This window comes from Sporobolomyces salmoneus (assembly GCF_050403485.1).
Source record: "Sporobolomyces salmoneus JCM6883 DNA, S_salmoneus_JCM6883_v1_ctg45, whole genome shotgun sequence".
In the NCBI taxonomy this organism is placed as follows: Eukaryota; Fungi; Basidiomycota; class Microbotryomycetes; order Sporidiobolales; family Sporidiobolaceae; genus Sporobolomyces; species Sporobolomyces salmoneus.
This window is the reverse complement of record NW_027481118.1, coordinates 34,488-52,673: the sequence shown is the minus strand read 5'-3', so window position 1 is coordinate 52,673 and position 18,186 is coordinate 34,488. Positions and strand designations below refer to the sequence as shown.

The following is an 18,186-nucleotide window of genomic DNA, read 5'->3' as shown; positions in this document are numbered from 1 at the left end:
AAAGTGTCCTTTTTCGCGAGGTTGTAACAGTGAGGTTGGGGTCCAAAATCCAGCTTCGTAACGCTTAGCATCGAGACCCATGGAGAGAGAGAATACACAGAGAGAATAGAATAGAGTAGAATGGAAAACGGGTATGCGAAACTCTATTGAGAAGAGAGTGAGTGCGAGCGAGGGGAATTAAGAATGAGAAAAAGAGAGTTGAAGCCTCACTAGGAGAACGAGTGTGGAGAAGGGTATACAAAGGAGTGAAGGAGAAGGAAAGGAAACAGAGGAGAAGGAGAGAGGTCTATTCACATGATACTGCAATCATCTTTTTTAGCTTTCGTCGTCGTAATACCCTGTCGATAGATGACAACATCTACGTCAGTATCGCTCCTTGAAACAGAGAGACGTAAGTTTGAGATCGACCGACCATTTCCGCAAAACTCGAAGGTTGAGCTCTCTGCGGTTGATTATTCGCAACCTTGATCTCCTGAATCGGTCTCATCATCCCTCCTCCTTGTTGTAGTGGGTTCGGTCTCTGAGTCGTCGGTAAATTCGAAGGTGGAGCATCCGATAACCTATAACTCGCTCGACTCGGACTTCCTGCTCCTGCTGCTCCATTTCCATTGAACGCCGAATTCTGAGGAATCGAGGGAGTAGCACGTCCGTTCGAACCCATCGGCAATTGTTGACCCATTCGAGCGGCGGCTTCGACTTGTCTTTGAGTGTTTTTACGTCGGAGAGTCGTAGAGGAATGTCCGGAATTTCCAGATGCGACGGAAGTGACGGATTGTCGTCCTGGGTTGTAACTCGGTTGTTGAGGAAGCGGAGGACCTTGATATTGCTGTTGTTGTTGAAGAGGTAGCTGAGGTGGAGGAGGAGGAGGACCGGATAAATCGGGAGGACCAGCGAGAGAAGCTGCCAATTTCGAAGCGGCGATTCGTTCCCTCTGTTCGTCTGACCGGATCTTTGCCGCCGTTCGTTTCCGTACGAGTTTCGTATCGACGTGTTGATCGTGATCGGTTCTGTTCAACAACTCGGGATTCGTCTTGTCGAGAGCGTCTAATCGTTTCTTCGCATCATCGTTTCCATGACTCGCCGCCTGTTGTCCAAGCTCGACTTGATCAGTCTCGAGTTGAGCAAGAGAGATCGAGTAGAAGAGGACTCACACGCTGATACCATCTCTTTGCTTGTTCGAGATCGATCGAACCGTTGATTCCAACTTCTCTGAAGTAACCCAAGGCGAATTCGGCGGAAGGGAGTGAACGAGCGGCGGCTTTCTCGGCGAACGTGACGGCGAGAGCTTCGTTCTTTTCGAAATTACCCTCGGAACCGCAGAGATACCATTTCGAGAGAGCTGTACGAGACCATCATCACAGATCGTGAGCTAGTTAACTAGAGCGAAAGACGAATCGGGACTACGTACCCATATCGGCTTCAACTTCTCCATTTTGTGATGCTGCGAAACATGAACCTCTTCAGAATCCGAGCAAAAGAACTCGTCTGAAGTGAAAAAGTTCTCGACTCACCTAAAGCGTAATACTGTACACTCAACAGCGGATCGAAGAGACAACCCAACGTCGCATACTCGTACGAGAATCCCATCTTGTATTGAGCGGGACCGAACGACAAGTAAGCGGCTCTTTCGATCCTCCATTGCGCTTCGTCGAGATCGAGAGGGATTTGTGAAGTGTTGAGTTGTACGGAAGGGGAATCGAATTCTCCTGAAAGGAGCATTCCGAGGATATAGGGAGCTACTCCATCACAATAAGAAAGAGTGAGTCTCCCGTCTCCGAATTGAGAGAGAAAAGAGAGAGAGAGAGAAAGCTCACGTTGAGGAGTATCCAAATCCGCGGTATCTGCCGCCCTCTTCAACAGTGCCATCGCTTTCGGTACATCGGCGTTCACTCCAATCTGTCCCAACAAATACGCCATCGCCAACCTATACGTACTCCCACAATCTCCCTTCTCGACTCCCTTCTCGTACGCTCCGACCGCTCTTCGAATATCCCCGAAATCTTCGTATGCTCTCCCAATGCGGAACCACGATTTGACGTATCCGGAATTCGCGGCCGCTTCGAAGTCACGGAAAGAAGATTTCGCGTCTTTCGAACGGTACGAAGGGAATGAACCGGAAGCGGACAAGTCACCGCGAAGGTAGAGAGCGAGAGGAACGGGAGAAGAAGAAGAGGCCGAAGTGAGGATATGGTTTAGTGCTTCGTCGGTCCATCGAACGAGAGTCGGGTCACTGATTCGAGAAGATTCTCCTGCTGCGGCCTAATTCGAAAACGAGTCAGCCAAGCGACCAACCAGGTTTTGCTAGAGAGATCGTAGAGACTGACTTGAGTTCGTTCAATGAATTTGAGTACTTGTTTTGCCCATGCGACTTTTTTCGAAACGTCTCCACCATTCTGATGAGCCGCTTCTCTCATTGACGCCAACATTTTTTGCTGTACCGTCAAAAGTTCAGTTACTCAGTACATTCCCTTGTGATGTGAGTTGGTAGAGGACTTCGACGTACGTCTGGATGAGTGACACTCAATTTATGAGGAGGTCCTTCTTCGGGAGAAGCGTAATAATTCACTCTTTGATTCGATCCTCCGCTCAAACTCAAGCCGTTCATCCCTTGTTGTAAATGATTGAACTCTTGAGGTTGCATACTCGCTACTCTCGGAGGACGACCAACGTGTTGAGGTTGTTGATTCGGAGTTGCTGCGAGGTAACCTTGATTCGTCGTTGGAGGAAGACCGGGGGGACCGGGAGGGAAATAAGGGTTCATTTGAGGAGGAGGAGCTGTTGTGTAAGGGTTCTGAGGCGGAGGAGGAACTGGGAATTGACCATAAGAATTTGGGGGTAAATTCGGAGTCGCGGCGAACGAAGCCGGTCTCGAATGAGAATGAGAAGAATTGATCGTGGTTGAACCCGAAGGGTATCCCGATCCTACTGAATAACTCTGAGGTCGAGATAAATGTCCTTGACCGTTCGTTGATCCAACATTGCCATAATTTCCTCCTCCTCCGAGTCCTCCTCTTGCGTAATTCGATTGAGGATACATCTGAGGTTGCAAGTGACTTTGATTGAGCGGGTTCAGGGAAGGTGGAGGAGTAGGAGAAGCTTGTAGAGTCCCGTTCGACCAACGTTCGGCTAGTATTCACACAAACGAGCGGTCAGTCTCTCCATCTCTCTCTCTCTGCCCTGCTCCTCTTCCTCGTACAAGCCACGTACCGGTGCTAGTCAATCTTTCGGTGGGGATTTGAGAGGGAGGGGGTTGAGCACGAGGAGCCGTCAATGGGGTGTTCAAATTGTACGGTGAATGGATCGGGTGAGCTGAAATACATACACACACAGAGAGGTCAAACGAGTCAGCTCGGAGAGAGAGAGGAAGGAAGCCAAGAATCGGCAAGAAACACTGGAGAGAACTCAGAAGATGGGTTTACCTTGCATCGTCCAATTCACGCGTATACTTGACTAGCTACCTACTCCTACACACCTGTACGAGCTACCGGGGTCGAGGCTGAGCGAGACGAGAGGAGAAGTGAGGGGAGAGGAAGGAGCGAGGGACGAGGAATCGAGGAGAAGATATCGAGAGATGAAAGGGGTCTGCACTGCGAGGAAGATTTGCTTCTTCTTTTGCTCTTCGTTCTTCCACGTGAACGAGTGTCTGTCGTACAAAGGCGAGCCGATTGGAGTAGAGAGAGAGAGCGAAATTCGGCAACGTTGGTTCGATCAACTTCAAAATAAATGAAACTCTCCGTGCGGTCATAGTGTTTCACCTCTCTCTTGACTCTCTTCCGCGTGTTCATGAGCAGTCGATACAATAGATTAGCAGTCGATATATGTTTCATTCCTCCGTATCCATTTTATCCTCCTCCTCAACCGGTTTAAACCCTCTCCTTCTCGGTTGTTCGTCCCTCCTTCTTCTCGCCGTACTTCCTTCCCTTCGCTCATTCAACACAACCTCTCCACTCTCCTCTTCCTCTTCCTCTCCGGACTCTTCCTCACTCTGTGATCCCGACTTGCGCTCTTCCATTTCCGGTAAATCCTCAAATTGAGGGAACGAACGTTGGAGAGGTGAAGGAGCGTGAAGGGATTGAGTACGTCGATGAGGATGCGTGGACTCTGCAGAAGCAGACGAAGCTCCTGGATCTTTGCGTCTCGGGTTGAAATGACCGCAATGAGGACATCGATACTCTGTTCACCCTTTCTCATCAGTTTTCACTCGAACAATCAGAGGGAGAAAGTGACGTTGACGTACGAACGTAATCGAATTCCTCCTTTGGAATCAACCCGTTATGAGCGTAACAAGCCTGACAGATCAACGCGTATTTATGATTATAAGGGTTTGATTCTTCTGGTGAAACTCCCAATAACGCATCTGCCAGTTTATCCATCACTGAACGGGATTGAGGTAGCGAAGGCTGGTGAACGATGAACTGAGACGGGGGCGCCGAATTGGGAGGTGATGGGTGTTGCGATTGAGCTTGAGGTGAGGGAGGCAAAGGAGCAGAATTGGGATTCATGGGGGAGGCGGAAGAGTTCGTTGTAGCGGATCTGACGTGGGCTTGCGGTGTTGAAGGTCCAGAAGCGGAAGCGAGTCGTGCGGGAGTAGAGACGGAGGAAGGGAGAGCTGCGACTCCTCCTCCTGGTTTTCCGGTTTGCTTCACGGGAGTTCCAGGTGCGGAACCTCGAGATTCAGCCTACATCATAGTATTGTGAGTCTCAAGCTACCGACACATGGTGAATGGATCGAGGCTGTACTCACATTCTTCCTCAAAGCTTCATCGTATTTCTCCAACAAATCTCTCGTCGAATAATACCCCGTCTTCCTCTTGATCTCCTCCACCTTGTCTTGTTTCTTCTTCAGTAAGCTTTTGATGATCATCTCTGTAAGTCACACCGACGCCCTCAGCTCCAGTGCTCTTCAGGGCAGAGACGGCCAAGATGCAACTCACCTTCTTTCGCTTCCCTTCTGTGGTAGAACCACCTAACGAATCTCCTCGTGAATACAATCCTATCATACGTTGTATCGTCTCCAGTCAGACTTATCGACTAAAAGTACGAGAGGAGAGAGAGCAGCTCACACAACAGGTCCAACAATCATCGGTGAGACTCCAACTGCCTTCTCCACCGCTCCTCCGTCCCCGTACCTCGCTCCAATCACTCCAAAGTACCACAACGCAACATATACGACCCAGAGGGCCAATCCATAAGTGATAAAGAGTGCGTTTGCTCTTCTTTCCCTCAACCGGATCTGTTGAAGTTTCGATTGACGCGCCGTAATCTTGTCTTGTAGGAGAGAGAGGTAGGTATCATAGTCGACTTCTTTTGTCTGCGAGTGAAGGAGTGAGGAGATGAGGGAGATGAAAAGACGTCAGCAGTTTGATGAGAGTGAGGAGGGAGAAAGACCGAATTCGTACCTTTGTGAAGAGGGAGAAGATACCCATTCCGAGCTCTCCGTTGTAGTCTTGGTCGAGCGGGTGTCGGAAGAGTGTAAGGAAAAGCGCAGAGAGATCTCTGGACGGTTGCACTCCTTCAGTTCGCAGCTCTCCCTCGACGAACTCAGCTACGACATGCCAGTGTACAACAACAAGCTTGGAGCAATTGGCAAACTCTTCAAGGCGGGACAAGAAGAGAGCAGACAGGAGGAAAACTTTTCACTCAACTTTGTGACGAGCCCACTCACGCGGTGCACTAGAGGCCCTGCCTTGGCCTTTAACGAAGGAGGAGGACTTATCGGGATACTTTCAGCCAGAGGGATACCCGGTCGAGAGGGAATACATGAGTGAAAAGCGATCAAATGTGATTTTCGACGAATAAGCCGCCCGCTTCTCTCCGTTAGATCTGTGCTTCAAGGCGGACTAGAGTAACTGGCGCGATCTACAGCAAGTCCAGTCTGTGTCGAGACCCGGTAGCAGGCCGGTCCACGTCGTGCCGCATCGGGTGAACCTTTGAGTTGTTCTCTTTTCGACAAGCTCGAGCTGAGCTCAGCTTCTGGACCCCTTTTTAACGCCATCGACTACAAAGAAGGCCTACCATCCATGCAAGCACACAATCCAGGTCATTCGCATCTCGCAACCCGTGAACCCTCGACGAGGAACGTTGATCGCTTAGTTTGTTCTGTTGTCTTTTCGTTTCCTCTTCCTGTCAATCAACTCTTCGTCACGATGAGAGCTTCTACTACTGTTTCGATTCGGTACATTTCGTCTTGCGATCCAGATTCGTTTTTCTTGCTCTGTACTCGTCAATTTTTGACCTCCCAACTACGAATTCATCTGTCTTTCTTCCTTGATTTCTCTTTGACAACCGGTTCCCGTTCAAGCAGTTCGACCTCTACAAAGCGAACCGAGTCAATATCAGTCGATTCTCGAAACTAATGGCGGAAACGACACGAAGGCGAAGCTTCGACCCCTCGAACTGATCCGAGCTTTCCCATCGAGCTTCTTCTTTAGCGAATTGAACTCACCGATCTCCCGTTTCCGTCTCATATAGTACCACTTGACTCCTAGTTTCGTCAGCGCGATTCTGACACGTACGAAACCAAACACACCGTCGTCAACGAGCGATTCTGCAACGCAAAGAGAACGCTTTTCAAGCTCACCCTCCTCCTATCCAACCCATTCTACTGGTCGACACGCTTGTCCTATTCTTTGATGTCGTCTTGGTCGAGCTAGCCGTACCAAGTGCGCCCCCGTCGAGTACCCAGTACAGCAGCGCGATCGAGAGTGTCAACCAGTTCAACCACTTGTTGACGAGCGCTTCTTCCTTTCGGATCTGTTTCAGCTTGCGTTCGAGTGACTTCGTACTGATTGTCGACATCGCCTTCAAAGAGTGGGAATGGAGAGAGGCAAGAAGCGCGCGTCGAGGCGAGCTTCGGACGTTCGAATTCGTGAGCTTCGCAAGAAATAAACATTTTTGTTTGTCGCTCTGCCTCGTTTCTTCGCTCGTACTGCGAGAGCACGCAAGCGAGATATATCAGGAGATGTACGGCAAACTCTCATTTAGCTGGAATCGAGTTCCCCAGCGAGCGAAAACTTGAAAAAGGGGTCGCTCAAGTTTTCTCTTCTCTTGCTCACTCTTCACTGCCCCGATTTCACTCGTTTCGACCGTCTCGTACTCAGTATACCCCATAGTACCCTTCAATCCTTCGACTCGACCCTCTCAGTATCCTCCCGGCAACTTTCGATTGCATCATCGACTACAAGCAACCGTTTCGTTAACCGATGTCTCCCCCTCAAATCCTCAACTTGTGGTGTCACCCTCGGTCATGTAGTACCATGTTCGAATGTAGCTTGTTGGGACTACCAGAGTTTCACGTCTTGCACGAGAACTTTGGAGAAGCGTTTTACTATTCGAAGGAAAGGGTTAGCGAGAGGTTTACGGACGAGGAATGCGACAAGAGTGGGAACAGGGAACAAACATACAAAAAGGTGAGCTCTCTACTCTGCTAAGGAGGTGAGGAGGGAGGTTGAGCATCGAATCGAGCATCGAGAGAGGCAGGGCGCCAAGCGAGGCAGAGAACTGACTTCAAACCTCCTCCTTCCACTGTCCTGTAGTCCTATGAGGAACTCGCCGCTCAGGTAGATGGAAAGAGGACGTTCAACAAAGGTGCGAGAGGGTTTTCTTTTTCGTTTTGAACCTTCGCAACAGCTTGCTCACCTTTCTGCCTCTCCCTCGTCTCGGTAGATATGGCTCAATACATCATCGACCTCGCCGCACCTCACGGTTCCGTCGCTTCGTCCCTCTCCTCCCACTCTTCGACTCCAAACAACCCAACTCTCCTCCCTACCGACTTTCTATTCCCCTCTTCTCCCTCCATGTCGCACACGTTCCTCATCCGCCACCCTTCGAAAGCCGTCCCATCCTACGCCCGTCTCTGCGAAGGAGAAGCTTCGAAAATCACCGGTTTCTACGGATTCGACGCGAAAGAAATGGGTTACAAAGAATTGAGGAAATTGTTCGATTTCGTTCGGGAACAAACTGGGAAGACTCCTTTGTTGATCGAGAGTGAGGAATTGTTGAAGAATCCGGAAGTGGTCATGGGGATTTGGTGTGAAGAGGTTGGGATCAAGTTTGATAAATCAATGCTCGAGTGGGATGATCAGAAGAGGGAACATTTGTGAGTGATTTCCTGCTTCAAGACGACGAGATACTGTGGGTCTGAAGACACGAAACTTCCCACAGCGATAAATGGCCGGGATTCCATGATGATGCGAAGAAATCAACGGTAAGCTTGTCCTGAGCTCATTGCATTCTGTTCCGTCTCTTCTCGTCACTGACATCGATTCAATCTCTCTGGTGACAGGGTGTTGGAAAACAAGCGAAGAACGATGGTACTTCCGCAACCCTTGCGAAATCCGAACCCGCCGAAAAGCCTGCGCTTCGACTTGAACTCCAGAAGGCGGTCGACGAATGCATGGAGGATTACGAATACCTCAAGCAGTTCGCGAGGAAACCTTGAACGATTGAAACGGACGAGCGGGTGCCTGGGGAGATAACATAACATATTTTAAAGTGTCGAGGGAGAAAACGGCGAGAAGTTAACGGAACGGAGTAATCGAATACTCTCGGTCGATGGACACTTTTATTCATATTCATAACTCGTAGTCGTGTGTACCATATAGGGGGAAGGTGTGGGCTACTGTGAAGACCAAAATGTACATATCATTTGAGCGCAAAAGTTTTCGATTTTCCGCAAATTACTTACAGATGCGCTCTCATTTACACGTCTGCTGTTATGCTGTAACCAGCTCCTAGGGAACTGCTAGAATGCGAGAGAAGCGAGATGAAAGAGAAGAAATTCCATATTTTTCGCAGATTGGAGAGTGTTTCTCTTCTCCCTCAACGACTACCGATTCAAACCTCAAGACGCCTCGCCGAACTCTCATCAAGCGAGTCTACTCTCTATGGATTCGATCATGTCGGTCGCTGGACTTCCCACGACCTCGAAATCCTCAACTTTCAATCATTCAACTCTGACCGATCCAATCATTTCGACCCTCACGACTCTCGCCCACGACTCGCTCCAGGACCACTTGAACGACTATGCAGATGCTCATCGATGGATCGATAGCTTCTTCGAGAAACTAGACCTCAAGGGAACTTCAGCAAAGGGAGGAAGTGTTTCTCGGTGAGCCAAACAAACCTCTCTAACTGACTCGTTACATCGACTAACGTACACGATGAGATTGTAGACCTGCAATGTCTGAGTTGATGAAGACTCCAGGACGTAGACGCGTCATGGGGAACAACAGTACGAATCATTCAACTCCTTCCCTCCAAGCCGCCGCAAAGAAGGATCCTCTCGCCACTCTACTCTTCCCGACTGGACCTTCCAATATCGACAAGGAGAACACACTCGCCTCGCCTCCCGCTCGAACGACTAGCACTCCGAAACGAATCCTTTCCCCGAACTCGACGAAATCGAGTGGAATTCCTCTCTCTCCTATGAGGATCGGTTCTCCTCGACCTGTCGGATCGACTACTCGAGCACAACAACCCCCGGCTCCTCTTCGAGCTCCGACTCCTGCTGCTTCACCAGCTCCAGTCATCGCGAGAGATTTCGCTCAACCAAAGACTCTCACTCAGCTTCAAGAGTTGGTCGATATCGAAGAACGTGGAGACCTATCGAACGTCATGGAGGAGGAAGAAGAAGAAGAGGAGGAGGAGGAGGAGGAGGAGGTTGTTGAGAAATCGGCTGAACCTGAAAATGTGGAACCCGTCGTCCCAGCGATTGAGGAAGAAAAAGCTGAGCTCTCAATGATCGGCGAAGAAGAGGAGGAGGAGGAAGACCATGCGCAAGACGTCGAGGTAACTCAATCTCGAGCCGAAAAGCCTCTCGCCGAAACTGCTTCCTTCGTCGTTCCCGAAACTCAAGCTTCGACGGTCTCCCTTCTCGACTCTCCTCCTCGTTCGACCAAGGTCGCTTCGATTCCCGCGAGTCTTCCCGTCCCCGTTCTCTCGCCTCAATCTCGTTCAGTCTCCGGAGCTTCGTCAGTCGCACCCGATGCCGACGACGACGAATCAGTCCCTCTGAACGATAAACCTTCTGCTCTCCGCACGATCTCAGCCGATGGCTCTCTCTCCTCGTCGCTTCCAGCCTCCTCTTCGACTACTCGTACTCCAGGAGGTACTTCTTCAGCATCTCGATTCTCCGCGTTCGGATCTCACTCCGCCGCAAAAATCGGAATGAACATCAACATCGGTTCGAGTCCGCCTCAAGCATCGAGCGCGACGTTCTCCTCGGCTTCTAATCACAATTTCCGAGTCAGCAGCGGAGGAACTCAACAGTTGAACTTCGTTGGACTTCCGAAGAAAAGTATGGGACTTCAACTTGGGAGGAATTGGTCGACGACGAATTCGAACACGAGTGATAGTCAAGGATCGGCGGCTTCTCAAGGTCGACAATCTTTCGCTACTGCGGTGACTTCGACTTCTTCGGTGATCGATACTTCGTCAGCTTCAACAACTGGAGGAGGAACGAAACGCAAGTCTCTCACAGTCCCGGATCTCTCGAGCAAGGTCGCGAAGATCTCGAGAGGGTCCGACGTAGGAGGTGAACAACCTCTCAGCAAGATTGATCAAATTCGAGGAAGGTTGCAAAATTTGAACGCGAGAACCAGTGTCGCGGCAGGATCTCATATTCGAATGAGCACGGCCGGTACTTTCAACAACAACCCTTCGAACTTGTTCCCTACGACTGCCTCGAAACCTCTTTCAGGATCCGCTTCGACGACTTCGTTCTCGACAAAACCGATTCTACCTCCTTCGAGCTCGGTTGCCGCAATCAACCCCCATCCTGTCGAGCCCGCTTCTTCGACCGCAGCAGCATCTTCGACCGGAATCGTTCGTCGACCTTCAGTAATGGAACGAGTCAAATCATTCGAATACGTTTCAACTTCGACGCAAGATCACCTCAACCCTCCTTCTCCCTCAAAGATCCCTTCCGCGTTCAATCACCCACACTCTCCTCGAGGCCTCGCTTCTCCTACTTTTGGCGCTCCTTCTTCCCCTCGACCTCTCACTCGTTCAGCTACTTCCGGTCTCCCACTTTCGACGTTCGGAAGTCCAAAACTCGCAACTTCTTCTTCCTTCTCTCCAATGATGGGATCTCCTAAAACGATCCCTTCTTCCTTCTTCCGTTCTCCTCCCGTCGCAACTTCGATCGCTCAGCCTCTCATTCCTTCGAACGCTTTCCGAGCCGCAGCTCCTCCTCCTCCCGCACCGATTCCAGCTCCCGCTACCCTCCCGCTCGCTGCCGTATCTCCTCCTCGCGCGAATCCGGTCGTCAGGTCCACAACCCCTCCTGGTTCGCCTCCAGCTCTTCATGGCTTCCAATCCATCTTCCAACGATTCACTGCGAATCGAGAACAACCGCAACAACCCGCTCCCGCCGTCGTCGAACAGTCAACCAAGAAGAAGGAGTCTGTTGTCGTCTCATCAGAGGAAGAAAGATCCGAGGAGGAGGAAGAGGAAGAAGACGATTACGGACAAGAAGAAGAAGGAGAAGAGGAGGAAGACGAAGGCCCTTCGATTCGACCCGTCAAGTCCTCGACTTCATCCTCTGCGATCATCGAACAAGAACGAGTCGAACGAGCCGAAGCGAAAGCGATTGCGGCGAGAGCACGAGAGATTGAACAAGAGGAGGAAGAACTCGAGTTGGAGGAGAAGAAGAAGAAGGAACGATTACCTAGTTTACCTGAACCTCAATTACTTACCAAGGATGAGGATTCCGAAGAAGAGGAGGACGAAGATGAGGAGATGGAGGAGGCAGAGGGAGACGTGCAGAAACCGATTAGGACGATCGTCAAGAAAGCGACGAAAGAGAACTTGCAAATTCGAACTTCTCCTTCGAAGATTGTTATGCCGGGTACTTTCGGAGCCGCTCTCGTCTCGGCTGCACAATCTTCGACTTCGAACCAGAACTCGCCGCAAGAGAGTGAGAACGAGGATGAGGACGATGGAGATGATGAACGAGACGAGGATCGAACGACGAGGTCGAATGCGACTGGGACTTTCAGTTTCGCTCAACCTCAGCAGGGAGCTTTCAGGGTGAGTCGATGTCTATCTGAGTCTCTCTGAGGTCGACGTTGACCCATTTTCATTCTCTTTCACAGCCGACGAAGCCTAGCACTTTGTCGAAACAAAGATCAAACTCGAGTCTCGCTTCTTCGATCTCTTCTTCGACGGTTGCACTCGGTCTCAATCAATCGATCGGGAATGGAGCGACGAAGAAATCGACCGCTGCCGTCAAAGCGAAACAAGCTCAAAATGCTGCTGCTACTCTGAAGAAGGTACGTCCAAACTCGCTGACATTCTGCTCTTCCTCTAGCTGACGCATATCTCGTTGCTCTCGACAGGAGAAGGAAGAAGCTGAACGAAAGAAGGCGATGCGAGACTTGCAAGAACGACGACTTCAAGCTCAAAAGAAGAAACAAGACCTTGAACAGAAGAAGCAAGAGACTGAACGTCGAGCGAAGGCGGAAGAGATCGAGAGGAAGAGAAAGGAGAGGGAAGAAGCCGTCGCGAAAGCGAAAGCGAGTGCACTTCGTCTCGCTGCGAAACGAGAGGTGAGGACTGATTTCCCATGTCCTGCTTAGTGACTCTATACTGATCTTACTTGCTCTTGTGACAGGCCGAAGAAGAAAACACGAAGAAGCGCAAGATGGAACAAGAGACGAAAGTTCCTCTCAAAAAAGCCGCGACTCAATCTTCTCGCCCGATGACCGCCTCTTCCTCTTCGCACCGCATCTCTTCCCTCGCTCAATCTCAAGGACGCTCTGGTCAACCCGGTCCTTCGAACCCTCTCTCGAAATCAGGAGGAGCAAGTTCGATGATCGGTCAAAAATTCATGTCGAATCAAATCCGCTTGCCCGATGCTTCCTCTTCCTCGAACGCCGCTCGACCTCTCAACACTCCCTCGACGACTGTACCGAAACCTTTCGGACTGTCAGCTTCTCAGGGCGCGAACAGACCGAATGTCGCTCCTCAAGGTTCGGCGATGAGAGCGGTTCCTCCTCCTCCTTCGGCTCACAAACCCGATCCGGAACCTTACCAAGAGTTACCCGAGATCGACTCAGAGTATGTCCTCGTCCTCGTCAGACTAGGCGAGAGAGGCACAGAGCTAATAAGTCTTTTCGTTTTCGACAGATATTCCGATTCAGACGACGAAGCTCACGAGAAGAAAGTTGCGGCGTTCCCTCGATGGGCTCAATCTCCTGTACTCACTCATCAACTCCTCGAGCAACAAAAGATCAATCCGGATGATATCTTTGGTCCGATTCCTGCTCTCTCAATCGCCGGTAAGCTTCCTCTCACCTCTTCCCCCTCGTTCTGTCTCACTGACGAGAATCTTTGTCGTCGAATAGATATGTTCCGCAACAGTCAAAGCACTGCACGACTCCGTGTTCGGACTTCTTCAGCTCAATGGGACGGTACCGATGCTCTCACGAGAACCGATATGGAACGTTATCACAGAGCTATGGGATTCTCCGAGACGACAACGACGACGACGACTGCGTCGACATCAGCTTCTGGTACTGGTCATCGAGAGAGTGAAGCTCCTGCTCCTCCTCGTCAATAGTGGCTCAGTATCTCTGAGCAATTTCCCTTTTTTCGATTTTCATCAATTATTTTTGCTTTCATTTTGCTTATTCTTCTGCTCATCTTTTTCGCAATCACAAAGACTCGTGTACACTCTCCATTCTGTTATCAGCGAGAGAGAGTGTGATCGGGAGATGTTCGGCAAACTTTCGAAGCGATTGCGATGCCTTTTTCATCTCATTCAACTCACCTCATCTTCGCCAAAGATGCAAGGACCCGGCCACCCTCTGCAAGGGGTAGGCTACAGGGATCGACCAACGCCGTTCGATCAACTATCGCGAGTTGCGATGGCACACAATCAACAATCTTTCCCTCCTCCGAGTGCGCCGATCGCTTCGACCTCGTCTCAACCTTCGAAACGCGCACCGACTACATCCTCGAATGGAGCGAGTCCTCCAGCAGATTCAGTGATAGGGAGACCAGCGAAGAAAGCGAGGAAGAGTTCGGCGGGAGGAGCAGCGATTGAAGGAGATCAAGGAGCAGCTCTCGAGCCTCACCAGAAGAAACGATCGAAACAGGTGTTGTCGTGTAGTGAATGCAAGGTCAGTCTCGGCTCACGCAACGCTCGATCGGGAGATTGCTGATTGCATGTTTCGTAACTGCTCATAGAGACGAAAGATCAAGGTGAGCCAGACTCTCCCTCAATTAGAAGACCCATGTTCTACTTGTCTGATGGTCGTGTTCGCAGTGCGATCGATGTCAACCTTGTTCAGCGTGTGTCAAAAGAGGAGCTCCGAACGATTGTTGCTGGGAGGTAAGTTCCTTCGTTCAACCTGCCGTCTCCCCTCTCTGTTCCCCTCCTTCGAGTAGCACGACTCACCATGATCTGCTGATAGGACGCGAAAATCGAACCTGAACGTCAACCATTCGCTCTAGTCGAAGACGTCGACGAAATGAGAGAACGACTAGCTCTTCTCGAACGGTTCATCAATAAGCTCCCACCTGGTCTTACCACGACGAGTTTTGCCGAGCTTGGAATCGAGAGAATGGGACCGATGAGGCGTGAAATGGTCGAAGATATCGTGAGTTCATCGCGAAAGCATCAGATATCTCATTCGACGAGTATTGATCTCTCTTTCGTCGACGTTCTCAGGGAAGAAACGGACATCAAATGTTCGAAGATATGGACAAGCTAGATAACGGAGAATGTCCAGAGATGTATTCGCTTCCAGGCGAATGTTTCCCGAGTGTTGAGGGGAAACAAAACCAAAACTCCCATGACAACCTCGAACTTCTCGAAAGTGAGCCATCTCCATCGTACCTTCTCCGCTAGACTCTCGCTGACAACGTCACATCGTGTTCGTAGATGCCCTCATGATCGTCACCCAAGATCCAGAACGACGTCGAGTTGAATTGACCACTGCACTCACGTCGATCCTCGCTTTACCACCTCGTTTCGTCGACAGTACGAGCGCTACTCGACTCGGACTCGATCTCGTCTTCACCGAAGCAGAGTTTCGCGAAGAACGAAGTCGAACTCTCGACAAGATCTTCCGAATCTTACCAAACAAGGAGGAATCGTACAAATCGATCGAGAGGTATTGGAATGGGTGAGTTTCCTTCCGTCTCTCGGTCGTTTCCACCTACTCGACTGAGAGCGTGTTTGACTCGCAGTTTCCACTGGATGTTCACTTGTTTACATATGCCGAGTTTCGAAGCGGAACAGTAAGTTCAACGAGTCGCGAGATCGAGCTATGTTCACTAGCTGATCAACTTCTTTGCGACGTGCAGCGACAAATATTGGGAAATGACTGAAGCTGGAAGGAGAGAAGAAGTCGATCCTGCTTGGTTAGCGATCTACACTTTGGTGCGTGGAAAACCGAAACACTGTTCGTCGCTTGACACTCAGTGTTTCAATCTTTCATCCACAGGTTCTTGCTCTCAGCTGGAACGATGCTGCACATCTCAGTCCTTGGATGCTGTCAGACGTGAAGGAGTTGACTGCGGAGGAAGAAGCAAAGAGGGAACGAGAAGCTTCGGCTTTTTGTGCGGCGTCGCAGAAATTACTTTTACTCGCTGATGCTCAGGGTCGTCCACAAGTTAGAACGATGCAGTACGTCTTGAGCGTTCCTCTATCTCTTGAGATCGATGCCTGCTGACGTTACGCACTCCTTAGATACGTGATGCTCATGGCCTGCGTACGTTCTGGGTTCCTCGCGTTCGTCGTCGTTTCCATCAGCAACTAATTCGTCGATTCTCGAACATACAGTGGACTGTGATCGCTGCTGTTGACTGGACCGACTGGGGTCGATTCTCGACTCAACTTTCTCTCGCAATTCGAGTCGGACACACTCTGCAACTTCATCGATTGACGGACGACCCCGAATCGATGCCTCCAGGCAAGTTTGGATGCAATTACAGTCTACCTTCGACAACTTAACTGACTGTTTCGACTGGTTCTTGCAGATGATCCCGCTTGGCCCCCTGGGAAGAATTCCGTCAAGAGAGAAAATGCACTGAGGATTTGGTCGGCTTTCACTTTTTACGATCATCTAGCCGCGTGAGTATCTCTCATGTCCTCATTCACAATGCCGGAGCGACTGACTCAGCCGCTTTCGTTTGAACAGAATCTCTCGTTATTCGACTTACGTCAGTTTGCTCCCGCTCTGTCTCGCCTGTTCAGCTCGAGCTCTCTCGCTGACTACTTACTTTCGCGCTCTCAGATGATTCACCCTGATCACACGACGACTCCGATTCTCTCAAACATCGAGTCGACCCTCCTCTCTCCCACCGAATGGCAAATTGATCCTCAACCGGACTCCATCGCGACCGACGCAACTCTCGAACGACACAAATACAGACTCGCCGAAATGTTCGTTCCGGCACCCTGAATCTCTTCCATTCCGTCTTGGACTGATACATTTTGATGTGCGGACGAACAGATCTCGAAAAACTTTTGACATGTACGTCGCGGGGAAGAAACGATTCAATTACGGAGCGATTCTCGAACTCGATAAAGAGTATCGAACGATTCTGGATAGTATGCCAGATACTTGGATTCATGAACACAAATCTCTCGAGGATATGGATCCGTTCTTGAAATCGAGGAGATACGGTGCTCTTCAATCTGGTGCGTACTCTCTTTCTGGCAAACATTGAAGAGACTACTAACGACGTTGATCGGACGAGAATGTATAGTTCATAATCGAATCGTTCGACTTCATCGACCATTCTTGACGAAAGGTTATGCGGCTGGATCAAAGTTCGCTTATAGCACTGAAGCTTGTATCAAGAGTGCGAAGATCGTACTGTTCTGTCACCACAAGAACGTAGGATTCGTGATCAAACCTCTTTATTCACATTCTCTCAGCGTGAGTCGACACTCTTCTCAGGTTGAAAACGATAAACTGAGGAGTTTCGACGCGACTCACTAGGCTTCAATCGTTCTGGCGGCTGATCTCTTCCAGTATGTCTCTCGTTCGTCGATGTTCGGGATGAGTCGCTAACGGGTCTCTCTGAGCAGCCACATCGACATCGGTACAAACTCTGCCGAAATCGAGGAGAAAAAGTATAGCTCTCCGCTTCATCTCTCTCTTGTCCTCTCACTGACAGTACTCCCTCGCATCGCGTGTCGTGTAGAGAGAACCTCGCCCTAGCTCTCGAAATCTTCTCCGAAAAAGGCTCAAACCGAGTTCGATCGGGACACCTCAAAATGATCATCAGTCAAGCTCGACGAATCCTTTCCGGTCTATTCCTCGAAGTTGAGAAGAGGAGAGTTAGGAGAATGGCGAGATTGGGAGGGCAAGGGAGTTCCACTCAGAATCAGAGTCAGGAGATGGGGAAAGAAGAGGAATCGTTCGCTGAAGTGAGTCGCTCATACTGACTCCTTCCAAGTCAGTAACGGGTGATTGACTCGCCTGAGATTAGATCCTGGCGAGGATTGCGAAGGAGGATCCGTCGGCACCGCTCGCGCTCAATCAACCTCAACCTTCAACGAGCAACACGGTCCAAGCTCCTTCTTCCACTTCGTCCAACTCTCTTCCCGGCCCATCCCGTTCAACTCCGACTTCGTTCCCTGCCTCCTACGCGTCGATGTCTGCTCCCGCTTCCTCTTCCCTACCTCCTTCTCACCAAACTCAATGGAACCCTTCCTCCTTCCCCTCTACGTCTTCAAGCGGCGGATTCACCTCATCTCTCCCGACCACGACTCAACCTCCTCCTCCAACCACCAATGTTAACGGCAACGGTGGAGTCGACGAACTCTTCAGCAACAATTTCCTCTCCGATCTCGGGTTACTCTCAAACAGTCAAGGTCAATTAATCGATTATTACGCCTCGTCGCAACCTAATCCTCCAGCTGCTCCTGGAGGGAATGGCGCAATGTATAGTAGTAGTAACGGAGGAGGTAGCGGTGGAAGTGGTGGACCTAGTCCGTCTGATTCTTTCGATTTAGCATTCTTTGGGTTAGGGACCGAAGAAGGGAACCAGTTCGGAGCGATGGGAGGTGGACCCGCGGGAAGCGGACAGGACGCGACTCAGGTGTTGTTCAATCAACTGACGGCGGGTTGGTAAAGAGTGATCTTGCGTGTGAGACTCTTTCTGTTGTTGGATTCTTTTGGAAATTTTGTAAAACTCGTTGGGATTCGCTGCTCTCATGATACAATC

At 50.4% G+C, this 18,186-nt stretch overlaps 5 protein-coding genes across 5 annotated transcripts; 3 read left to right on the top strand and 2 right to left on the bottom strand.

The window, feature by feature from the left end:
• Positions 1-290: 290 nt before the first annotated feature.
• JCM6883_000313 (tetratricopeptide repeat protein) lies at positions 291-3,426 on the bottom strand (the record flags this gene model as incomplete). Its single annotated transcript, XM_076633826.1, has 10 exons — positions 291-338; positions 413-1,084; positions 1,152-1,339; positions 1,409-1,441; positions 1,512-1,736; positions 1,815-2,259; positions 2,325-2,432; positions 2,504-3,126; positions 3,208-3,309; positions 3,420-3,426. 10 exons carry the CDS (start codon positions 3,424-3,426, stop codon positions 291-293), a joined length of 2,451 nt encoding a protein of 816 aa, XP_076486182.1.
• A 397-nt stretch (positions 3,427-3,823) lies between these two features.
• JCM6883_000312 (uncharacterized protein) lies at positions 3,824-5,426 on the bottom strand (the record flags this gene model as incomplete). The annotated part of the gene is made up of 6 exons (XM_076633825.1): positions 3,824-4,173; positions 4,238-4,679; positions 4,745-4,866; positions 4,935-4,993; positions 5,064-5,311; positions 5,400-5,426. The coding sequence occupies 6 exons, from the start codon at positions 5,424-5,426 to the stop codon at positions 3,824-3,826; spliced, it is 1,248 nt and encodes a 415-aa protein (XP_076486181.1).
• Positions 5,427-7,202: 1,776 nt separating this feature from the next.
• Positions 7,203-8,440, top strand: JCM6883_000311 (uncharacterized protein; the record flags this gene model as incomplete). Its single annotated transcript, XM_076633824.1, has 5 exons — positions 7,203-7,409; positions 7,536-7,587; positions 7,666-8,098; positions 8,164-8,206; positions 8,285-8,440. The coding sequence occupies 5 exons, from the start codon at positions 7,203-7,205 to the stop codon at positions 8,438-8,440; spliced, it is 891 nt and encodes a 296-aa protein (XP_076486180.1).
• A 457-nt stretch (positions 8,441-8,897) lies between these two features.
• Positions 8,898-13,561, top strand: JCM6883_000310 (uncharacterized protein; the record flags this gene model as incomplete). The annotated part of the gene is made up of 7 exons (XM_076633823.1): positions 8,898-9,109; positions 9,174-12,030; positions 12,096-12,272; positions 12,339-12,548; positions 12,614-13,059; positions 13,129-13,280; positions 13,347-13,561. 7 exons carry the CDS (start codon positions 8,898-8,900, stop codon positions 13,559-13,561), a joined length of 4,269 nt encoding a protein of 1,422 aa, XP_076486179.1.
• A 226-nt stretch (positions 13,562-13,787) lies between these two features.
• Positions 13,788-18,093, top strand: JCM6883_000309 (Zn(II)2Cys6 transcription factor; the record flags this gene model as incomplete). Its single annotated transcript, XM_076633822.1, has 20 exons — positions 13,788-14,123; positions 14,191-14,205; positions 14,270-14,335; positions 14,418-14,603; positions 14,675-14,822; positions 14,888-15,131; positions 15,196-15,246; positions 15,313-15,388; positions 15,453-15,634; positions 15,698-15,719; positions 15,791-15,920; positions 15,988-16,081; positions 16,149-16,170; positions 16,245-16,393; positions 16,464-16,651; positions 16,720-16,892; positions 16,956-16,987; positions 17,045-17,089; positions 17,161-17,386; positions 17,449-18,093. The coding sequence occupies 20 exons, from the start codon at positions 13,788-13,790 to the stop codon at positions 18,091-18,093; spliced, it is 3,030 nt and encodes a 1,009-aa protein (XP_076486178.1).
• Positions 18,094-18,186: the final 93 nt, after the last annotated feature.